At 62.8% G+C, this 21,756-nt stretch overlaps 2 protein-coding genes across 2 annotated transcripts; one reads left to right on the forward strand and one right to left on the reverse strand.

The window, feature by feature from the left end:
* Positions 1-65: 65 nt before the first annotated feature.
* Positions 66-19,737, forward strand: LONP1 (lon peptidase 1, mitochondrial). The gene is made up of 18 exons (XM_058728315.1): positions 66-530; positions 3,139-3,227; positions 3,847-3,966; positions 5,689-5,920; positions 7,287-7,348; positions 7,911-8,040; positions 8,404-8,487; positions 9,614-9,834; positions 10,575-10,713; positions 11,343-11,521; positions 13,514-13,601; positions 13,920-14,042; positions 14,122-14,238; positions 16,676-16,816; positions 17,226-17,391; positions 17,980-18,197; positions 18,292-18,456; positions 19,376-19,737. Exons 1-18 carry the CDS (start codon positions 99-101, stop codon positions 19,550-19,552), a joined length of 2,883 nt encoding a protein of 960 aa, XP_058584298.1. The 5' UTR covers positions 66-98; the 3' UTR covers positions 19,553-19,737.
* Positions 19,738-19,807: 70 nt separating this feature from the next.
* On the reverse strand, positions 19,808-21,664 carry RPL36 (ribosomal protein L36). Its single transcript, XM_058728326.1, has 4 exons — positions 21,535-21,664; positions 21,271-21,365; positions 20,654-20,788; positions 19,808-19,938 (listed from the first exon to the last, which is right to left on the reverse strand). The coding sequence occupies exons 2-4, from the start codon at positions 21,361-21,363 to the stop codon at positions 19,849-19,851; spliced, it is 318 nt and encodes a 105-aa protein (XP_058584309.1). The 5' UTR covers positions 21,364-21,365; positions 21,535-21,664; the 3' UTR covers positions 19,808-19,848.
* Positions 21,665-21,756: the final 92 nt, after the last annotated feature.

The raw sequence follows: 21,756 nt of genomic DNA on the forward strand, positions 1-21,756 counted from the left end.
CCCCCGCTGGCGCCCAGGCACGCGCCGGGCTTCACGTGCGCACTAGCCGGGCGAGAGGAAGTGACGCAAGTGCCGTGCGTCGCCAGGATGGCCGGGCCATGGCGGCGGGCACAGGCTACGTGCGGCTGTGGGGCGCGGCGCGGTGTTGGGCGCTGCGGCGGCCGCTGCTGGCCGCCGCCGGGGGGCGGGTTCCAACTGCGGCCGGAGCGTGGTTGCCCAGAGGCCGGCGGGCCTGCGACGCCTCGCCTCCCTGGGCGCTGTGGGGCCGAGGCCCTGTGGCCGCGAGCCAGTGGCGGGGACTTTGGGAGGCGAACAGCCGCGGCGGCGGGGGCGCATTCTCCGGCGGCGAGGATGCCCCCGAGGGCGGTGCCGAGGATGGGGCCGCGGGCGCGGGGAGCAGCTCGGGAGGCGGGGAAGGCCCCATCATAACGGCGCTGACGCCCATGACGATTCCGGACGTGTTCCCGCACTTGCCGCTCATCGCCGTCACCCGCAACCCGGTGTTCCCGCGCTTCATCAAGATTATCGAGGTAATGAGCGCCCCCGTCTTGACCTCCATTTCCCCACCTCTGCAAGCAGCGGGTTGGACCGAGGGATCCTTTAGGAGCATCTTCATGCCTCACAACTTTTCCCACGCATGAAGCTTCTTAAAAGTTGGAATTCGTGTCCTTGTCTTCTCATTAGTTTGGTGAGTTGGAGCCAGATTCCTCTCCCTTTCAGATTGAGTTTAGGATTGCCCAGTTAGAGTCCCACCCAGTCGTAGAAATCCGATGCTGGGAAAGACCGGAACTGTTCTGCGCGTTTGGGTAAATGTTTTGTAACACTCTCAGCTGGGGGGGTGGTTGCCACCTAGCTAGGAGCCTCTTTGGGATCAGGATTCATTCCTTTCCTAAACATTTCTTGACCGCTTACATGCCAGGTGAGGTTTTTAGGGATACAGCAGTGAATAAGACTGATAAAAATTCCTGCCTTTGGAGGTTATCCCACTAGAATGTGGGATACAAAAGGCAATAAATCAGGTTAGTAAATAAATTGTATGTCGGAAGGTAATACATATTATAGGGATAACAGAGTCAGGAATAGAGTACAGGAGATTTAGGGGGAAGGATGCTCTAAGAGGAGCGCGGCCTTGGTTTATTCGTTTAGTAGAGAGTTCTTCAGCTCCTGCCGCGTAGCCGGCACTGAGGATACAGTAACAAACAAGTCAAATACAGTCCCCGTACCTAAGGAACTTGTGTTCTGATGGAAGAGACAGCAAGCAAGATCATTTCAGACTAAGAGCCATGAGGGGTGGGGAGGATGGACCTGGGTGATGTAATCGAAAGCAACACGAGTGCAAGGAGCTTGAGGTTTTAGAATACAAAGGACCCGAATGCCTTGTTCTCTTTTTTTTCTTTTAATGACGTGGAGATTAGAGTCTGTGGTGGAAAATGGTTATCTGTTAACTGTCCGAGCAAGGTCATGTAATGAGTCAGCCTCTGCGTTCATCTCCAACCTTTCCCTACACTCTAGTCTCTGCTAAACAAATCTCAGGACCGAAGGAGCCCCTGCCAGCTCCTCTGAGGTGTCTGAGCAGCTATTCCGAGGGCCTTCTTTGGTTTCGAGTAGTGGTTACTTGCAGACCCCAGAGCCTGTGGATTCATATCCTGGCTCCACCATCCATAGCTCCTTCGCCTTCAGAAAGCTGTTCCTCTGGGCCTCCATTTTCTCATCTGCAAAATGGGCATCATAATTGTACCTCAATTCTCAGAGCTCATGGGGGAGGGGAGTTCACCTTTGTCAGGGGTATAGCCTTCTATCTCAGTCAGAGCCGGTGCTACTGTTTCCTGTATGGTATTCTTCTGACCTCTCAGAAGTTTGCCCTGGGGGCCTTTCTCCTGTCCTCAACCCCAGCCGACCTCTGGGGCCAGGAGCGTTCACCAGGTAGGGTCCCCTCGGCCCTGCAAAGTGGCAAATGCCTCTTGTCCCCAGAGGTAGGATTCTTCCAAGAGATTCTGTTTGCCCCGCCCCGGAGTTAGCCAGGAGGGTTAAATGAATTGCTGTGGAAAGCCTGAGACTGGCACAGGGTATGCCCTGTATTTCTGTCGTTGTTACCTGGTCAGTGATGGGACAGGGGCTGAAAGGCAGCAGCTTTTAGCAGAGGACAACCTGGAGAAACTTCCATGGGACCGAGTTGGCAAAGCTCCATGTACTCGTGTTTTTGCGGTTGACCCTGTATGTGGCTAATTTGCCCCAGCCGTGTGTCCCCTCAGTATAGATCGGTGGCTCTTAAGTGTCGGTGGGCCATGTACCCCTCCTGGCTGTCCTGGACCTTTTCCCTGGGAAAGGTGCATCTGTGAGGTGAGGAATTCCCGAACAGTAAGAGTCCCTGTTAAGGGATGAGTTAAAGCACTGTTCCCGAAGTGTGGTGCCTAGACCGGCCACATGAGCATCACCTGAGAGCTTGTTTGAAGTGCAGATTGTCAGGCCTGCTCCAGGCCTCCTCAAGAAACTTCAGGGCTGGGGCTCAGCCGTCTGTCTTAACAAGTCCTCCAGGGAATTCCAGTGCAGGCTGAAGTTTGAGGGCCCTTAAGTGTCATTGTAATCTGGTGTGGGATTTAATGTCTGCTGGATGGAAATCAGTTGAGCCTTACAGATGTCTGTGCTCCTGCCCCATCAGATGTTTCCTAGAGGACGTTAGCCCTCTCCCTGCCATTGAAATGACATCAAGATCATGTCTTGTCATTCTGGAGCCTTCAGTCGTTGATGAAGAGGGTACAGATGGGATTGGGAAATCCTTTCAGTGAAAATTGGAGGAAGTTACCAGCCTGTGGGATGGGCCACGTTTGAATTATGCGCGTTCAGTGTTGATTTTCTGTCATTGATTAATCATAATAGTCTAGACATTTTACCCCTGAAACAACTCTTGAAATGGAATGTTAAATCACTTTCTTGGTTCTCGCCACTGGTCGGTCTACTTTGACTTTTCTTCAGAAAGCAGCGGAAACCACTGAGGAATGCAGCCCTGCCAGTCTGTCCCATGCCTTTGTGTGTTTGGTTTTTAGCATATCCCCGAGAACGATAGAGAAAACGCTAGAGCTGCTGTCCAAATGTCAGCTAGGAAACCTGCATTTCACCTTGGGGTCATTGTCATGCTAGGTTAAAAATAAGAAGTTGGTTGAGCTGCTAAGAAGGAAGGTCCGCCTTGCCCAGCCGTATGCCGGCGTCTTTCTAAAGAGAGATGACAAGTAAGTGTAACTCTTCCTTCACTCCTTCGTTGAAGTTGCCCTGGAGTGTAGCTCACCACAAATCCTGCTCCCTAGAGTAGCCGGACCTCTGACCTTTGACCTGCCGAGCATCAGGCTGAGAGCCAAGCATACTTTGTAGTCTAGGCTGAAGACTGGGCCTCGTGCATTGTCAAGATGCGAGGCGGGGAGGGGGAGTGGATTTTAACCTCCAGGACCCTAAGTGTTAAAGACACCCGCGAGGCCGCTTCAGCGCAGGGCTGGGTGGGCAGATACCTTGACTCTCGGTGGCAGTCCGCTCCACTTCCGAGTTCGAAGGTACATCCGAAGGCTCGGTAGTGGGAGGTGTGGAATGGAATCCGTTCTGTCCGGGCCCGCCCTTCCGGCCCACCTGGCCAGGAGCTGCTCACCTGTGTTCGTCGGCAGCCGCCAGGGGCCGCCCTCGGTGAGCAGGCGCCCTGCTGGGCCCTGAGCACCTGCGGGAGCGAGGCGGTTGCTCTCCATTTTCAGTTGAGGCTGGTAGGGGGTGCTTCTCTTCTCTCCCTCCTCCCTCTCAGTCCGAGGCAGCCTGCTGAGAATCAGAGGGCCCGTGCCGACGCTCCTTTGTGTCCCTGTCCCTTAGCAACGAGTCGGACGTGGTCGAGAGCCTGGATGAAGTCTACCACACGGGGACGTTTGTCCAGATCCACGAGATGCAGGACCTCGGGGACAAGCTGCGCATGATCGTCATGGGACACAGAAGGTGCGGGGCCCCGAGTGCGTGCGATGGGGCAGGAAGAGAGGCCCCGAGTGCCCCCAGGTGCCAGCACGGACCACCCTTCTTGCTCGGCCCTGTCGCCTTGCCACGGCAGGGACTGGGCCAAAGCTGGAGGTGGCCGAGATGGATCACTTCTGGATCCCTCCCTCCTCGGAGTCCCCTTGTTGGAGTGGCAGCGTGGGTGATCGGTGACAACCTGTATCTTTCATGCACGTTATTCACAAAAGCATCCCGGGTGCAGACAGCAAGTTGTCTGGGTGCGTCTGGGTGTTAGATGTTCCCAGTTGGGGCTCCTTCTCCTCCGGTGCCCTGACTGCGTCAGCCAGCAGGTCCTGCTGGATATCCAGCCTAGCACTGTCGTATTTCACTCGAGCAGACACCTTCCCTTCTCGGGCGGTGTGGTTTCCACCTCCGCTCTGCTGAAGGGCCGCTCACAGCGGTGAGCCCAGCTTAAATCCTTGTTCGGCCACAGCTGATTGTGAAAAATGTGCCGGCTCGGCTGGGTGGACGCTGTCCAGTTTTCACATGTGCGCCAAGGAGCATCGGTCCTCAAGGTGCTCGTCAGGAGCGTCACGGTCACATCCACGTGGGAAACACTTCTGAGTCCTGCGCCATTATGTAGTAAATGTTGCAAATAGCCCCTCATGGAAGGTGCTCGGCCTTTGTCGAAGCGAGAGTTCCCGGTTCTTTTCTCTTCCCGAGCCTTGTCTGGGGTCAGCAAGGCAGCACCCCAGAACACACTCGGGGAAGCGGGGTGCTCCACGCACCGATTCTGTGAAAGGTCCCACTGGCATTCCCACCGCACGGAGCCCCACACCCGTTTTCATCTGCTCATGTTAGAGGCTGTTTTCGGGAAAGTGGCTGCCGCTGTCTCCTGGGGAGATTCGTGGGGGGGGGGGGGGGGGGGAATGCAACCAAAATGGATGAAAACTGGGGTGGCTGCTGAGTGCCGTCCTCACCTGCAAGGCGCCTTATGGAGTGGGTCCCGCGGGCTCCAGAGGCAGCTCTGTGCAACTTGCCAATGTCAGCCGGGGGTGGGGTCCGCGCCCGCCAGCTCCCAGGCCCGCCCTCTGGGGAAGGTGGCGTGTGTGACAGGAGAGGGCCCAGAGGTGGAAGGGCACGTTTGCATTCAATGTGTCACTCGACCCCTGGGGCCTGGTGTCTGCTGGGCACCTGGGTGTGGGCAGAAAGAGGCCAGCACCCCCTTCTCCCCATCAGGGAGGGCATGAGCATCCAAACAGGTCACGGCCTGAGTTCTGATGGTGGTGGGTACTTTCGGGGGGAAGCGAAGACGGACGGGGTGACGGTAGGCAGGCACAGATGGGGGACAGACCACACGTGGAGTGGTCAGGGAGGGCTTCGGCGGAGGTGCCCTCGAATCGAGGCCCGAACCGCACGAAGGAACACCGTACGGTGAGCTTGGGGCCGAGGGAGGGCAGGCGGAGTCCCGGAGGTCCCGCTTGGTTGAGCTGACGGCTTGAGGTGGGCCCCAGAGCCGGTCACCGCTGGCTCACCTGTCACCTGTTCGTGGAGGACAGCAGGGTGTTGGCGTGCGCACGGATTGGGCGGGTCAGCTGGAGGCCCGCGGTGTCGGGGGCGGGGGGGGGGCGCCGTGCCGGTCTCGGGGTTCGGAGACACCGGCTTGGTCCCCGGCTTGGCCCTGTACCCACCCCGGCAGCTTCACCCCGGCCTCGTTTCTGTCTGCAGGATTCACATCAGCAGACAGCTGGAGGTGGAGCCGGAGGAGGCCGAGGCCGAAAACAAGCAGAAGCCCCGCAGGAAGCCGAAACGCAGCAAGAAGGAGGCGGAGGAGGGCCTGAGCTCCGGGCACCCGACGGAGGTGATGGTGGAGCCCGCCTCGGCTCCCCCCGGCGAGGTGCTCATGGTGCAGGTGGAGAACGTCGTCCACGAGGACTTCCAGGTCACGGAAGAAGTGAAGGTACGGCGGGCAGCTGCCCAGGGTGCTCCCCTGAGCGGGGTGGGTGTTCGTCGACGCTCCAGCCTGTCGCGGCCGTCGGGTTCTTGCGGGATGCAAAATGTACTCCCCCCTCAGAAGTCCTAGGAGGGACTGGCATCCAGAAGGCAAAGGAGATGCGCTGGGGCCCTTAGCTGCTCATGAAGGCAGCAGGACTTGAACCTGGGGCCGGCCCCAGCCGTGTCTGCTGCGCGGGAGCCCTCAGCCTTGCTTTCCGTACTGGCTCCTTCCCCTGAAGCCCGGGGTGCTAGGGAGGGAAGCAGGGCCCACCCGCCATTCCCCGCGGCTTCAAGACGGGAGAGCCGCAGCCTCCTGGCCACCTTGACCCCCGGCACAGGCCTGCCAGCAGCGAGCCAGCTGTCAGGGTGGCAGAACGTGTCCTTCCACCTGTTCTTCTGGCGCGTTAGAGGCAGGGTGACCCCCGCCAGTGGGTGGGGACGAACAAGAAAAGCTTACATGCGCGTGGTCTTCCCAAGAACACGCCGTGCGCAGCCGACGGCCTCGGTCTCAGCCTGCAGCGCGGTGTTGAACAGAGTTCTGGGGGGACCTCTGGCCTTGGTGGGAAGGGGTCCTGCAGTCTGTTGGTGACGCCTGCCCCTGGTACTGGGAGGGGCTGCATTTGCTGTTGTCACACCCACGAGCCACACGGGGGCCCTCGGAGCAGTGTTGTCCCGTCCTGGAGAGCTCCCCGTGGTGGTGCAAATGTTCTCTGGCTCCACGCCGTTGGCCCCGTGGTTGGAAGGAAACGTCCAGTCCCGTGTGGTGCTAATTTATTTGAGTGCGAGTAGCTCCCGCCGCTTGCTTGACTGACAGCACAGCTCTGAGTTTCCTACAAGGGTTGTGTGGTGGGAGAGAGACGGGGCCAAAGTCAAAGATTCTGCGGGGGACAGATCAGGGAGACTTGACGGGGCTGCAGGCACCGTGGGCCTCTAGCTGCCTTCTGCAGGTCCTTTCTGGAAGGTCAGCTTGCTAGGGGCCATGTGCTTGTGGTGAAGGGACGCGGCCGCTCTCGGTGCCCACCGGTGCCTTCGCTGGGGTGTGGCATGCTGGGAACCATGCCTTCTGGAAATCACGAGGTTCTGGGCGTTATACCTTAGACTGTCCCACCGTGTCCACCGCAGGGGGGGATCCTCTGCCTTGGGGAGCCTGGGGCGAGGTGCTGGGAGGGGGCAGGTGTTGGTTTTCGTTTCTCCTGCCCGGGTCCTGAGTCCCTGGGACTTGGATTCAGGCCGTGAGCCTGGGCACCTGAGGCCATCCTTGGCCTGGGCCACAGCCCCTGCTGGCCCCAGGACCAATGGCAGCACCCCCCCCCCCCCCCTCCGTTTGCCAGGCCCTGACCGCCGAGATTGTGAAGACCATCCGGGACATCATTGCCTTGAACCCGCTCTACAGGTTGGTCTCCGGCCCCCCTCTGCCGTCTGAGTGTACGGCTGACCGTCCCCCATCCCTGGGGCCGGGCTGGGGTCGCCTGCCTCTTTGTGCCGCTGGGTTGGCGGGAAGCTTTCTCAGAGTGTCGTCCTGACAGAGAACCTTGCTGGCGCGGGGGTTCGTGGCCCAGGGCCCGGCCCTGCGTGAGGAGATCCTGCTTCCCCTGCGGCAAAGGGGCCCTGGCGGGGGGAGGGGGGTGGCCTACCCAGTCCGGGGCCTTTGCCTCCTTCGTGCTGACGAGGGCTTGGATTTGTTCAGAAGCCTTTTCGTCCTCAGCTGCAGCTGGAGAGAATCTCATGGCGGGCCGGGGTGGGGGGGCGGGGGCGGGGGGAGGGGTGCACCTCACGGCTGCTGGAGGGGCTCGTGTCTGGGCACGGGGACGTTAGTCTCTCGGCTCTGGGACGGGTGGCCTCGCTCGCCCTGCCGCCCGGCTCTCGGCATCCCGGGGCCTTGCCCCGTGCTGCCGGGGAGAGGGCGTGCGGGCCACCGGCTGCAGCGGTCCCCGCGGGGCCTCTGTCCCCTGCAGAGAGTCTGTGCTGCAGATGATGCAGGCGGGCCAGAGGGTGGTGGACAACCCCATCTACCTGAGCGACATGGGAGCCGCGCTGACCGGAGCCGAGTCGCACGAGCTGCAGGACGTCCTGGAGGAGACCAACGTGAGTGCACCCTGGTCCCCCCGGCCTGGCCGCTCGTCCGCGGCTCTGCTTTCCGCTTTCACGTCCCCTCTGCACGGGTCCCTGTTCTCTCGTGGCTGCTTGGCGGCCTCACCGGGTGGCGTGCTCGGCTCGCCGCCGGTCTTTGGCCGCTACGAACGTTCCGGACCGCAGCTCGCGGGCCTGCAGGAGTTCACCTGTAGGAGGTGTTCGCGGAACCGGGCACGTTAGGTCTGAGGGCGCGCGCCTCCGGTGGGTCCGCCCTGTGGGCGCCCCGTCTGCGAGGTGCCTGCCCCCCCCCCCCCTCCCCTCAGCAGGCACAGAGGCGGCTTCTGACCGTCGCCCGCGGCTTCCCTTTCTCGGCAGATCCCCAAGCGGCTGTATAAGGCCCTCTCCCTCCTCAAGAAGGAGTTTGAGCTGAGCAAGCTGCAGCAGCGCCTGGGGCGGGAGGTGAGCCCGGGCTGCCGACGTGCCTCTGCGGGGAGGGCAGTGGCGTGCGGGGCGGCCGCCGGTTCGGGAGGCTCTGCGCGCCAAACCCTGAGGCCGGTCCTGGCAGCTGAGCCCGGAGCCTGTGGTCTCGGGACGTCCCCCGTCGGGACAGAGCCCCGCGGAGATGCTGGGAATGGGGAACCGGCCCGGGAGAGCTTGAAAATCGGTTTCCCCACGACTTTGCGTTTTGCGGCTCACCTTCCCGACTGCGGGCGAATCTGTGGGCTGCCTGGATTTTCAGTTGCTCGCCATTCACAGTTGAGTGACTTTTTTCACTCAGTTTTATATGAGGAAAACCTTTCACGTCACATCTGTAACTGGGAAGTTTTTTAACCCTTAGTCATCAGCACGAGGTAATTCTTTTTTACGTATACGCCTATTTATTTAAGCAGTCTCTACCCCCCAGGGTGGGTCTTGAACTCATGACCCTGAGATCAAGAGTCGCATGCTCTTCTGACTAAGCGCACCAGGCACCCCATGAGGCAGTTGGGTTTGTTTTTTTTTTAATGTTTTTTACTTATTTTCGAGAGAGAGAGTGAGCACGAGTACGGAAGGGTCAGAGAGAGAGACACGGAATCGGTGGCAGGCTCCAGGCTCCGAGGTGTCAGCACAGAGCCCGACGTGGGGCTTGAATCCATGAACTGCAAGATCATGACCTGAGCCGAAGTTGGCTGCTTCACTGACGGCGCCCCCCCGGGCGCCGCCCCTGCCCCCCACGAGGCAGTTCTGAACGCACCCCCAACGGGACGCAGGGGTGGGGGCTGTAGGTGGCACTGGGGCCCGGCCCGGCCTCCGAGCCCTCGCCTGCTGCCCTGTCCGTCCAGAGGAGCTCTGTGCCCGTGGGAGGCACGCTGGGGTCACGGTCAGGATCAAAGAGCAAATCGCTTGCTCATCCGGCACCGAGAGTTTATTTTGGGGCCCCACTCAGGGAGACTAGGTTCAAGGTGGGGGGAGCTGGAGGCGGCCTCGGGGACTCTCCTCCTCCCGTGTCTTGAGGAAGCAGCGGCCCCGCCCCGGCCCGTGTGGGTCTGCAGACCTGCCCATGTTCCCTCCCGTGCGCTGTGACCATAGCCTCTGGGCCCTGTAGGTGGAAGAGAAAATCAAGCAGACGCACCGCAAATATCTCCTGCAAGAGCAGCTGAAGATCATCAAGAAGGAGCTGGGCCTGGAGAAGGAGGACAAGGACGCCATCGAGGAGAAGTTCCGCGAACGGCTGAAGGAGCTCGTGGTCCCCAAGCACGTCATGGACGTGGTGGACGAGGAGCTTAGCAAGCTGGGCCTGCTGGACAACCACTCCTCCGAGTTCAAGTGAGCACCCTGGGGGCTGTGCTCAACGTGACCTCCGCCCTCAGGGGCGGCCCCTTCTCGCTCCTCCGCCCAGACCCAGAAGCTGGGAGGTCGGGTCCCTTGGGCGCACTCTGGCTACGGTGGGCGCCTGAGAAGCGCTTGACGTATGACGGCCCTGTCTTGGTGCCCCTGGGCGGAACAGACTTCTTTGTCACTCCGTCTCCCAGCTGGAGAATTTGAGGTTCAGAGAAGTCAAGTCAGCGAGCGGGGCCTCTGAGCTGGTAGACGGGGACGGGAATTTGAACCCTGGGGTGTCGGCCCAAAGCGGTGCTTGCTTGTGGCCCCTCTTTGGCATTTCTCCGAGGGCCTGGAGGTCCGTGCGTCTTCCTGGGGGCTCGGCCTTGTCCGGTGGGCACACGGCTCCCAGCCTGGGGGTCTCTCATCGCCGCGCTGACCTGCCACCGGCCGGGCCCATTTCCCACTTGCTCTGGGTGAGGTTGTCTCGCGTTTACCGCTGCCGCCTCCGCGGTACAGGCTTCTGACCAGTCCCCGTGAGCGCCACGTCTGGCTCGGGAAACGGGCCAAGCGCTTGTCCTGGGAACTGTGCCGGGGCCCACGGTGTGGCCTCTGCCAGGACGGCCTTCCCAGGCGGTCGGCGGCCCTTCCGGCTGAGGTGCTCGGTGTGGTCCGCGCAGCGGGTTCCGCAGGCGCTGGCGATGTGGATTTGCCACGCTCACCGGCCCCGGTCTGTCCCGTGGCAGCGTCACTCGGAACTACCTGGACTGGCTGACGTCCATCCCGTGGGGCAAGCATAGCGACGAGAATCTGGACTTGGCCCGGGCCCAGGCGGTGCTGGAGGAGGACCACTACGGGATGGAAGACGTCAAGAAGCGCATCCTCGTGAGGCCCCCCGCACCCCCCCCCCGCTTCCCGGGCCACCCTCCCCGCCCCCATCCTGGTGACCCCCCCCATGCTTCCCGGGCCACCCCCCGCCCCCATCCTGGTGACCGCCCCCCCTGCTTCCCAGGCCGCCCCCCACCCCCATCCCAGTGATGGACCCCCCGTACCCCCCCCCCACTCCCCAGGCCGCCCCCCCCAACCCCATCCCGGTGAAGAAGGAGAGGTGGAGGGCTCCAGCTAGAGGCGGCAAGGGCAGTCTGGGCCAGGCTCCCTGCTCCAGGGGCCTCCGGTTTCTGAGGGGGGACAAGAGTGCCTGAGATGACAGACGGACCTGGCCCCAGGGCCAGTAGGCTGTGGCTGGGGCAGAGAGAGGATCGGGACGGTCCAGGATGTGGGAGGAAGGGGACACACTAGCCAGGCCTGGTGCCGTGTCCCCCACGGTCGGTCCCTGCCCTCCCCGGGCCATGTGACCCTTCAGTCAGCTCGGCCCCTCTGGGATATGCCTTGTCCCTTCCGCGGCCCCCGGAACCCTGCAAGGCGGCGTGACGGTGCTGAGGCCCACGTTAGGCGGGGCCCCTTGCTCTGCAGAGAGGGCGGCGAGCCTCACGGGAGCCCACCTCTGCCCGCAGGAGTTCATCGCCGTCAGCCAGCTCCGAGGCTCCACCCAGGGCAAGATCCTCTGCTTCTACGGTCCGCCCGGCGTGGGCAAGACCAGCATCGCCCGCTCCATCGCCCGTGCCCTGAACCGCGAGTACTTCCGCTTCAGCGTGGGCGGCATGACCGACGTGGCCGAGATCAAAGGGCACAGGTAGGCCCGGCCTCCTGTCGGGCTTCGTTCCCCCGCCCCGGCTCTCTTCCCGTGTGTTAGAGGGGGTGTCAGCGGTGAGCAGGGCCCTGTGCTTGTGCTGCGGTAACGTGACCGAGGGCGGCCGCTCGAACGTGGGCCCAAAGCCTTCGCCTTCAGCACCGGGAGGGCGGACCACCCCAGCGTTTGTTTGCCAGGTCGTGGACAGATATCCCGGTGGATCCAGCTCCCGTCCGCCCACTCAGTGCCCCCGGTGCTGCGGCCAGAGTTCCGGGGCCGCGTGCTCAGCCCCAGGACCAGGGACTGTGGGCCAGGGCGAGGGGCGAGGTGGTCTCCCCAGCGAGGACGGGGCGGCACACTGGTGAGGTCTCGGCACGGCTCTTGGTTCTTTGCTCCCTCATCCTGGGTCCGGGGTGTCAGAACTGCCCGGCCGTGTGCATGGCACCTTCCGTCAGGGCGGTCAGGATGTCGTGTTCTCCCGGGGCCTCCCGCCACGCCAGCCCCTGCTGAGGGTGGTTCTCGGAGCAGTTTCTTTAGGGAGACACAGGCGTAACAGGTGTACGAGTGTCTCGGGAGCTCCAGGAGTTCAGAGAAGGCATCCGGAGTCTGGCAGGGCCTTGGGGGACGGGAGTGGATGAGGCCTTCACGGTGCTGGGTGAGGAGTCAGTGGGAGCCTGTGGTGCAAGGGCGCCCGGGAGGCGTGGGGCCTTTGGGCCTGCCCCAAAGGCAGAGGGGCGGCTGTGCCGGCTCTTGGCTCGGGACTGGAGTCTGAGCTGGGTTGGGGAGGCAGAGGCAGGCCCTGGTGGCCCCTTGGCCCCTGGTTCAGAAGGCCCAAGAGTGTGGACGAGGACCACTCACCCAGGCCGGGAAGGGGCCTTCGCTGAGGTTTCAAACAAGTATAGGTCTGTGACAAGTGGGGGTGAGTCACTGGGGGAAAGGGGCCCAGAAGGGCAGGCAGGTGTTCTCTGTCGGTGTCCGTCTGGGATCCCCAAACAAGGATGAGGAAGGAAACTTCTGCCGCTGTCCTTTAGTAACAGCAGCAACATTTTCTCTGTCCACAGCTCTCCAGGGCTCCCTCGTCTCTCAGGGTAAAAGCCCAGATCCACACTGAGGCCTGGAAGGCCTAGCACACCCTGCCCTGTTTGTTCCCTTCCCTCTCTCCCCCTCACTCACTCTACTCTGGAAGCCATGTGGGCTTCCAGCACTCTGGGCCTGGTCCTGCCCCTGCCCCAGGACCTTTGCACAGGCTGTTTTCTTACCCAGAAAACTTCCTTCAAATACCCACACAGTTTGCCTCTTCACTTATTTTGCTCTGGGCGTCTCCCCGAAGCGTCCTTTATCCCCGTCTTAGAGTAGTGTGCCTCTGAGATGGCATTGCAGGACCCCCATCCTTTTGTTGTCTTTGTAGTGTGGAAAAAGTTTCCCTACCTCGTGATTTCCTCCTCTACCTGGCCATCTGTCTGCCCTGCTGGGCCTTAACCTCCCAGACACAGGGCTCGTGTCTGCAGCTGAGCCGGGACAGTGGAGCAAGTAGATGGTCAAGAAACACCCGGCAAGCGCCAGCTGGGGCCGGGCCCCGGGCGCCGTGGCCCCGAGGCCTGGGAGGCCATGCTGTGCCTGCCATTGGGGAGGACCCGGGAGGCGGGTCGTTTGCTGCCGGCACCCGGCTGCTCTTGACCTTCCCTGCTCTGTGAGGTGGGCGCCGTGGGCTGGGTTTCACCATCTGGACAGGAGGTGCTGGCTGGGGGCACGGCGCTGAGAGGGACCTGCTTTCAAGTCTGTGTCTGTGCCTCGAGTCGGGGGCGGGGGGCGGGGCGGCCTTCCCATCGCTGGGGCGAACAAGTGGTTGGGGTGACCGTGCTCTGCCTCCGCTGCGGCCCCTGGAGGGCACCTGGCTCGCCGAGGTCCTGCCTGTGAGCTGGGCCTGCGGGTGCCGGCGTGACCAGCCCCAGGCAGGTGAGGTGCCATCCGTTCCTGCTGTGCCCTGCCCCCCAGGCGGACGTATGTGGGCGCCATGCCGGGAAAGATCATCCAGTGCCTGAAGAAGACCAAGACGGAGAACCCCTTGATCCTGATAGACGAGGTGCGCACGGACGAAGGGCGGGGCACGGGGCCGGGCTCAGAGCTGACAGGGCAGCGCGGCCTCTGTTCCCGGTGCCCTTCCCCAGACGCTGTCCCTCGGGCCGTCCTGGGCCAGAGCTCTGGGCAGTGCTGACCAGGTGGAGAGTGTCCCAGATCAAGCCTCGAGGGAACCCTTCTGCTTCCGCTCTGGGCCGGCCCCGTCCCTCCCCCTGGGCGCAGTCCGGTCCCACCTGGCGCCCTCCCACCAGTGGCGTCTGGTCAGGAGACACGGGGAGCCGGACAAGGGGCCGAAGCCGTCTGCCGTCTGCTGTCCCTTCAGGTGGACAAGATCGGCCGGGGCTACCAGGGGGACCCCTCGTCAGCACTGCTGGAGCTGCTGGACCCTGAGCAGAATGCCAACTTCCTGGATCACTACCTGGACGTGCCCGTGGACTTGTCCAAGGTGTGCGTCCTGCACGGGGCCTGGGCCCGGTGGGGGCGGCAGGTGCCAATCCTCCAGTACCTCCCTGCCGCCTCCCCAGGTGCTGTTCATCTGCACGGCCAATGTCACGGAGACCATTCCAGAGCCGCTGAGGGACCGGATGGAGATGATCAATGTGTCTGGCTACGTGGCCCAGGAGAAGCTTGCCATCGCAGAGGTGAGGCCGGGACCCCCGCCCAGCCCTGGACCAAAGCGGGCAGCCCCGCTAAGTGCCCGCCACCTAACCAGAGAGGGGCGGACAGCCCACAGTGGCCCTGCTCGGAGAGGGGGTGGCCGGGATCTGCCCGCCTGTGCAGTGAGGTATCGCCGAGAGCGAGGTGGGGCCTGCTGTGAACCGTGTAACGGCACAGCTCTGACGCCAACGTGGCATTTCCCTGTGCCACCCCATCTTCCGGTAGGGTGTCCGGTAACTCCCGTCAGAATCTGGTCCTGCCTGGGGCTCGGGTCAGACCCCGCAGGGGAAGGGCTCGGTGCCTCGGACTGCCCACTTACATGCCAGTTGCACGTTCCAGGTCTTCCTTCTGGCCAGCTGGCTGTAAATCTGGAGTTCCCACGGCCTGCTCTTTGGGTTTGAGGATTTGCTAGGACAGTTCGCAGAACCCTGGAAAAGTTTACTTAGGTACCGGGTTATTGTAAAGGGTACACCCAGGGAACCGCCAAAAAGGATGTATCGAGCCAAGTAGGGGGCAGGGGCCACCCTCCCAGCACCACCCAGTGAGTCCGAATTCACCCGGCTCCCTTGTCTAGAGTATGTACGGAGGCTGTTGCAGCCCCTCCCCTCTCCCTGGGGGTCAGGGGGGAGGCTGAAAGTCCCATCCCTCTACCCCCATGGTTGGGTCCTCTGGCCCTCAACAGGGGCCATCTCACTGGCACAAGCTCGGGTGTGGCGGAAAGGGGCTTACAGATCCCAACAGCTGTCCTTCTCACCCTGTCACTCAGAAAACGACAGAGTCTGGGAAGCTCTTATATCAGGGCCTGGGGTCAAAGACCAAGGACAGACTTCTTCTTTTAAAAATTTTTTAAGGTCCGTTTATTTTGAGAGACACACAAGTGTGAGCAGGGGGAGGAGGGGCAGAGAGAGGGAGAGAGAATCCTAAGCAGGCTCCACACTGGCAGCGCAGAGCCCGACGTGGGGCTTGAACTCATAAACCGCCAGATTGTGACCTGAGCCGAAACCAGGAGTCAGACGCTTCACCGGCTGAGCCACCCGGGCGCCCCCAGATTTCTCCTCATACCCCACTGTCTCGGGCCCCAGAACAGGAATAAGAGAAAGACAGCCCGTGAGCACAGCTTTGGGGAGAACACAGTCTCTGGGGCTTTCAGGGCGCGGGGGACCCGTGCACCGTCTGGGGCTGTGTGCTCAGCTCTGTTAGCAAACTCCCCCGTGAGCGTGCTGCTGCCTCGCCCCGCAGCGCATCTGTCCCCGGTGCGGGCTCTGGGCCCCTCAGCTGGCTTCCGTGGCTGCACGCTTGCAGCCGTGGGTGTGTGGGTGCGGGTGCGAAGCTGCCGGTCTTCCTGCCGGCTGGGTCAGGTTCTGTGCGTGCGTAACGCGTTTCCTAGGCCGAGGTGAGCCCAGGATCCGGGGCTCTGTGTGCTTCTTAGACGTTAGCAGTCTTCCGAGGCTGGAGACTGGATTCACACCCTTGGAGGATGTTGAGCAGAGCCGAGAGCCAGGTTTTCTTCCGGACGGGAGTCTTGGTTTCTGGCTGCGTCGTCTTTGTGGAAAGGGGTTGAGCACGTTTCTCCCTGAGTCCACCACAGCCGTCAGGGGCTGACCGTGGTCTCCTCTCCCCTGGGGTAGGAGGTGGGCAAGAGGAGCTCTTGGCTGAGGTGGTTACAGGGGTACTGGGGTCTCCGCCCGGCCAAGGAGGGGCAGGCTGGGGGGGCCTGGGCCGGGGCCGCTTTTGAACCTTTAAAATGACCAGAGGAACACGGACTCCCAGAGGCTTCTGGCCAACCCATGTCAGCAGATGTACTGATGTGTGTGGCTGTGTCCCCGTGTCTCCCCTCCTGTTCCGCCAGTTGGCGCTCAGGACTGTCCCGTGACCGCTGTGTGGCGGGAGTTGGACTGGGCTGTGGGTGACATGGGAGCCCCTCGATATCCTCACTTCTGTCTGTGCTCGGGGTGGCAGCCGCTTGCCCTGACTCACAGGTCCTCAGTGTGTACGTGGGCTGAGCCCAGGGATCAGGGAGACCTTCCTGGGGGAGTGGCATCTCAGATGACATCTGGAGGAAGGTCAGGGCTGGGATCTGGGCAGAGACCTGGGAGCTTCCGGAGGAGGCGGGCTGGGCAGCTGCGGGGGGGCGGGCTCACGTGTGGGGTCCTGGCGCCTGCTGTGCTCTCCGCCCAGACTCCCCACCTCCTTCCCTCCTAGCCTCGCTGGCTCCTTACCCTCAGGTCTCAGCTTTGAGGTCGCCTCCCAGGGCAGCTGTCCCCCAGCCACCCACTGGGGGCCGAGAGCTCTGTGCGGGCAGGCGCTGGGCCCACCTCCGTGATCTTTAGGCAGCCTGGGGTCTTGGGAAGGCTCAGGGGTAAGCGGGGCCCACAGGAGAGGCCCTGGGGGTCTTGACGACAGCGTCCCCCTCCCTGCCAGCGCTACCTGGTGCCTCAGGCCCGCGCCCTGTGTGGCCTGGATGAGAGCAAGGCCAAGCTGTCCCCAGAGGTGCTGACCCTCCTCATCAAGCAGTATTGCCGGGAGAGCGGCGTGCGCAACTTGCAGAAGCAGGTGGAGAAGGTGAGCCAGGCGGGCCGGCAGGGGTTGGGGGCGGGGGGGCGGGCTCTGCGGCCTGGCCAGGCAGGTGGAGAATCGTGAGGACCGGATGCCAACCCTGAGACACGTCCTGCGTGACCCCACTCACCGGGATCCCTAGAGGAGTCCCGTCCACAGAGACAGTAGACAGTGGGCTCCAAGGGTGGGGTGAGGCGGGGGGGCGGGGGGGAGAGTCACCGTTTCACGGGGACAGTCTGTTTGGGGAGATGGAAAGTTTGGAGACGGTTGCACGACCGCGTGAATGCCCTTACGCCACGGAGCTGTAAACTTAAAAATGGCTGAAAGGTTCATTTTCTGTACTTTACCATGATGTTTAAGATTAAAGACCAGCGGGGTGGGGGCCGCACCCACCCTGCTGCCTTTCCCCGGCCAGGTGTTACGGAAGTCTGCCTACAAGATTGTGAGTGGCGAGGCCGAGCTCGTGGAGGTGACGCCCGAGAACCTGCAGGACTTTGTGGGGAAGCCCGTGTTCACCGTGGAGCGCATGTATGATGTGACGCCCCCCGGCGTGGTCATGGGGCTGGCCTGGACTGCCATGGGTGAGCAGCCCGTGCCAGGAGGTGGCCCGGGACGGTGGGGGGGGGGGGGGGTCCTGGAGAACATCTCACACCGGTTCCTGTGGGGTCAGCTGGCGTCCCCCCAAGATACACTGGCATTGAAGGGAGTCCCAAGGGATCAGGGGCTGATCGAGGAGGAAAAAGATGCGGCCGCCAGGTGGCAATGTCCTCGCGAGGACAAGCTTTATTCGCATGGACGGGAGGCCCCCTCCCCTTGCTTGGGGAGTCCTGGAGATGGGGTCCCGGTGACCTTGCCCGGCCCAACAGGGAGGCTGGGGTGTGCGAGGCAGGCTCTGAACCGTGAATCAGTCCGCTTGTTTGGACCTCAGTTAAGCAGCCGCACCAGCCAAGCGGGCAAGAGGGCGAGCGGGCGGCTGTCGGCCCTTAGGCCATAGGGCCGGTGCAGGTGTTGCATCGGATGAGCAGGCCCTAGGCCGGGGAGAGCTAGCCAAGGGACAGTGTTAGTGAAGGGGCATCCGCTAGGTGGCCCCACTGGTAGGGTCGGGGGAGCCACGGTCCCTAGAACCCGAGGGTCCCAGAGTTCACGGGCTCTGCGTGCTGGTCTCCCAGGAGGCTCTACGCTGTTTGTGGAGACCTCCCCTCGGCGGCCACGAGACAAGGACGGCAAGGGGGACAAGGACGGGAGCCTGGAGGTGACAGGCCAGCTGGGGGACGTGATGAAGGAGAGTGCTCGCATCGCCTACACCTTCGCCAGGGCCTTCCTGATGCAGCACGACCCGGCCAACGACTACCTGGTGACCTCCCACATCCACCTGCACGTGCCCGAGGTGAGGCTCCACCTCCCGCCTCCGGGGGCAGCCCCGCCGCCTGTGCCCCCACCTCGTCCCGCCTGCCCACCCCCTGCCCGCACCTCCCCACCAGGGCGCCACCCCCAAGGACGGCCCGAGTGCCGGCTGCACCATCGTCACGGCGCTGCTCTCCCTCGCGTCGGACCGGCCAGTTAGGCCTAACCTGGCCATGACGGGCGAGGTCTCCCTCAGGGGCAAGATCTTGCCGGTGGGCGGCATCAAGGAGAAGACCATCGCGGTGAGTGTCCCCGCCCCACCCCGGGCAGGGCTGGCACCTTCGGGGGAGTCCGGATCGGGGGCCCTGTGCTGTGGCATCACACACACACACACACACACGGAGTGAGCCTCGGGCGGGGAAGGGTGACAGTGCAGTTTACAGACCACGAGGGTGAGGCCTGGGCCCTGCTGACCCGAGTCTCGGCTGCCCCCCTTTGGTGGCACATCCCGGCCCCCCCCTCCCCCCCCCCCCACGTTGCATTGCAGGTAGGATTTGCTACCCTCTGGCCTAAGCGCCCAGATGCACAGAAGGCAGGGGACATGGGCCTCTGTGGGGTGGAGGGGTCTGCTCCCACCAGACCCTCGGTCCGGGGCTTCCTGTGTCGGGACTCCCACTTCTCTGCAGGGACCCCTCCCTTCCCCACCTTGACCCTACCCCCCACCTGCCTAGAAGGCAGGGTGTCCACAGATGGGGACGGACGGCCATCTCAGGCAGGGGGCTTGCGGAGGCTCTCCGGGCCTTTCCTTGCTTGTGAGTGGAATGTGCACCGTGTCCCTGGATGGAGCCTAGGACAGATGGGAACCATTGTTCTCCAAGGGCCTCATCAGGCTGAGGGGCCCTCCCAGTGAGCCAGGGCCCAGGAAAGGACGAGGGGGCAGGCCGGGATGTGCACTAAGCCTAGAAGTGCTTAAATGCACGTTTCTGTAAGGCTCCCATGCCAAACCGCTAAAGGTAAAAAAGCACTGGTGACTGTGGGTTAATCCAGAAAAGTGGGGCTCTGGGAGAGCAGGTTCCTGGAACGGAGGCCAGTGATGTGGTTTGGGCTTTAGCTTCCTGATCTGTGAGCTAGCTCATGCAGTGCAGCCTGGCCTTCTGGGCCGAGCCCCATCCCACTGCCTGCCCTGACCTCCCGGCCGGCTGGCGGTCCCCTCCTTCCCAGGCAAAGCGAGCTGGAGTGACCTGCATCGTCCTGCCAGCCGAGAACAAGAAGGATTTCTATGACCTGGCCGCCTTCATCACCGAGGGCCTGGAGGTCCACTTCGTGGAACACTACCGGGAGATCTTCAACATAGCCTTCCCCGAGGAGCAGGCGGAGGCCGTGGCGGTGGAGCGGTGACCGCAGCCCGGGCGCTGCTGGCACTCACGGGCCCCGTCCAGGCCGAAAATGCGCCAGGGCCGGGGACTCTGGGCAGCTGAGTCCCCAGGAGGCTCGGGAGCGGCTGGAGTCCAAGGACCTCAATTATGGCTTAATCACGGAGTCTGACATATATGAACTATTTATGATTAAAACCCTTTCCAGTACCGGCCGGCTGCTTGTGTCTGTGCGCCACGTCACCACCGCGCCCCTTCCCCCAGACCAATACAAGACCCCCAAGTTCCAAAAAGGCTTTATTACGTACAGAGGGGAGGGGCTCAGTCCTTCTTGGCTGCCGCTTTCCGCATGGCCGCCAGGACATTGCTCAGCTCCTCTCTCTTCCTCTTGGCGCGGATGTGTGTCCCCACCTGCCGGGAAAAGAGACAGAGCAGTCAGTCTGGGCCCCAAGCCCCAGCCCTGCCGACAGTCCACCTATCTCCCCCACCTTTTTTTCAAAGCTATCATTAGGGGAAAACTGGGTTCTCAGATTTGAAACATTTTAAATATTTAGACAGAGCGCAAGCAGGTAAGGGGCAGAGAGGCAGACAGATCCCAACCAGGCTGCTGCGAGCTGTCAGCACGTGGGGCTCCAACGCACCAACCAGGAGGTCATGACCTGAGCCAAAGCTGGAGATTTTAAGAGACTGCGTCACCAAGGCGACGGTGACATTTACTTATTTTGAGACAGGACAGTGCGAGTGGGAGAGGGGAGAGGGAAGAGCGAGAATCCCAGGCAGGTTCCCTGCTCCCGGTGCAGAGCTCCACGTGGGGCTCGAACCCGTGAAGCCTGGAGATCATGGCCTGGGCGAAAACCAAGAGTCAACCCTTAACTGAATGAGCCACCCAGGCACCCCAACCACCTTCTTTTTCCACGTTTATTCTTGGCAGTACGCAAGCAGGGGAAGGGCAGAGAGGGGGCTCGAGAGGAAGACAGCGAGAGAGATCCCTCCAATCTGACACAGGCTCCGAGCTGTCAGCGCAGAGCCGGAGGTGTCGCGGAGCTTGCACCCCTTAACCCTGAGATCACGACCCGAAGCCCCCGCTTAACCGACTGAGCCCCCCCCAGGCGCCCCATCCACCTACCCTTTTCTTGATGAACTTGAGCGCGCGCTTGTCCTTGGAGACTTTGAGCAGCTCCATGGCTCGCCGCTCGTAGGGGGCAAAGCCACACACCTCTCGGATCATGTCCCGCACGAACTTGGTGTGCTTGGTGAGGCGCTGGGGGTTGGGGGGGGGGGGGGGGAACGGCCGTCAGCGCGAGGCGCTCGGAGCCCGCGCCACGACGGAAGCGTGACTCCTCCTCACCCGCACCCCCGAGTCCCAGCCTTCTCGACAGGGCTCTCCCGCCCGGCCTTGACCTAGGCTGTTGCCTGCGCCCGGAAACCTCTGCCAGGGGGCGCAGCTGGGCACCATGGAGTCGCAGCTTAACGACGCCTCCGCTTTCCTTCCACATTCCAGCCTCGACCCCTCGACCCAGGCCCCGTGCGCCCGGCAAACACCCGCGCGGGGCGCACCCAGGTGTGCGGCCCAGGTGGGCGCTCCTCACGCAGGCGATTCGCACGGGTCTCCACTCGCTGCTCGGGCGAGTCTCACACCCCCCACGCCGCCCACGAGTCCCCGCCTGCGCCCTACCACTGTCGCCGGGGCCCTCCCCGCCTCCCCCCAAGAGGCTCCCCCCCGACGCGCGCACCCGCACTCACCCCGCGGCGGCGGCTGTGCCTCGGCTTGCTCACGTTCTTGGTTACCTTGTGGCCCTTGTTGAGGCCCACGGCCATAGGGTAGCGCAGAGCCATGGCTGCGGACGGGGAGGGGAAGAGATGAGTGCGGGCTCGGTCCCCGCCGCCCGGAACCCCGCGTCCCGGCTCCCCGGGGCTCGCTCGCCGCACCCAGGCGCAGCCCTGAGCCGCCCCGGGGCCCCGGAGGCCGGATGGCAACAGATCCCACACACCGAGCACCGGACTGACCTGCTGCTCCTCAATGGCTCCCGCGGCGGAAGGGCTGTAGGCCCGCGGAACTCTGGGATATCTAGCTTCCGCGGGTCGAGCGAGCCAGAGAGGCGGGAACGCCGCGCACTCCCCCTGGCGGCTGGAGGCCCTGCGGTCTCCAGGAGCAGGCACGAATCATCTCCCTGCGCATGCGCGCTTCCACTAGCGGACCAGCACTAGCCTTGGCCGTGGCTGCCGTGA

This window comes from Neofelis nebulosa, chromosome 4, assembly GCF_028018385.1.
Source record: "Neofelis nebulosa isolate mNeoNeb1 chromosome 4, mNeoNeb1.pri, whole genome shotgun sequence".
NCBI lineage: Eukaryota > Metazoa > Chordata > Mammalia > Carnivora > Felidae > Neofelis > Neofelis nebulosa.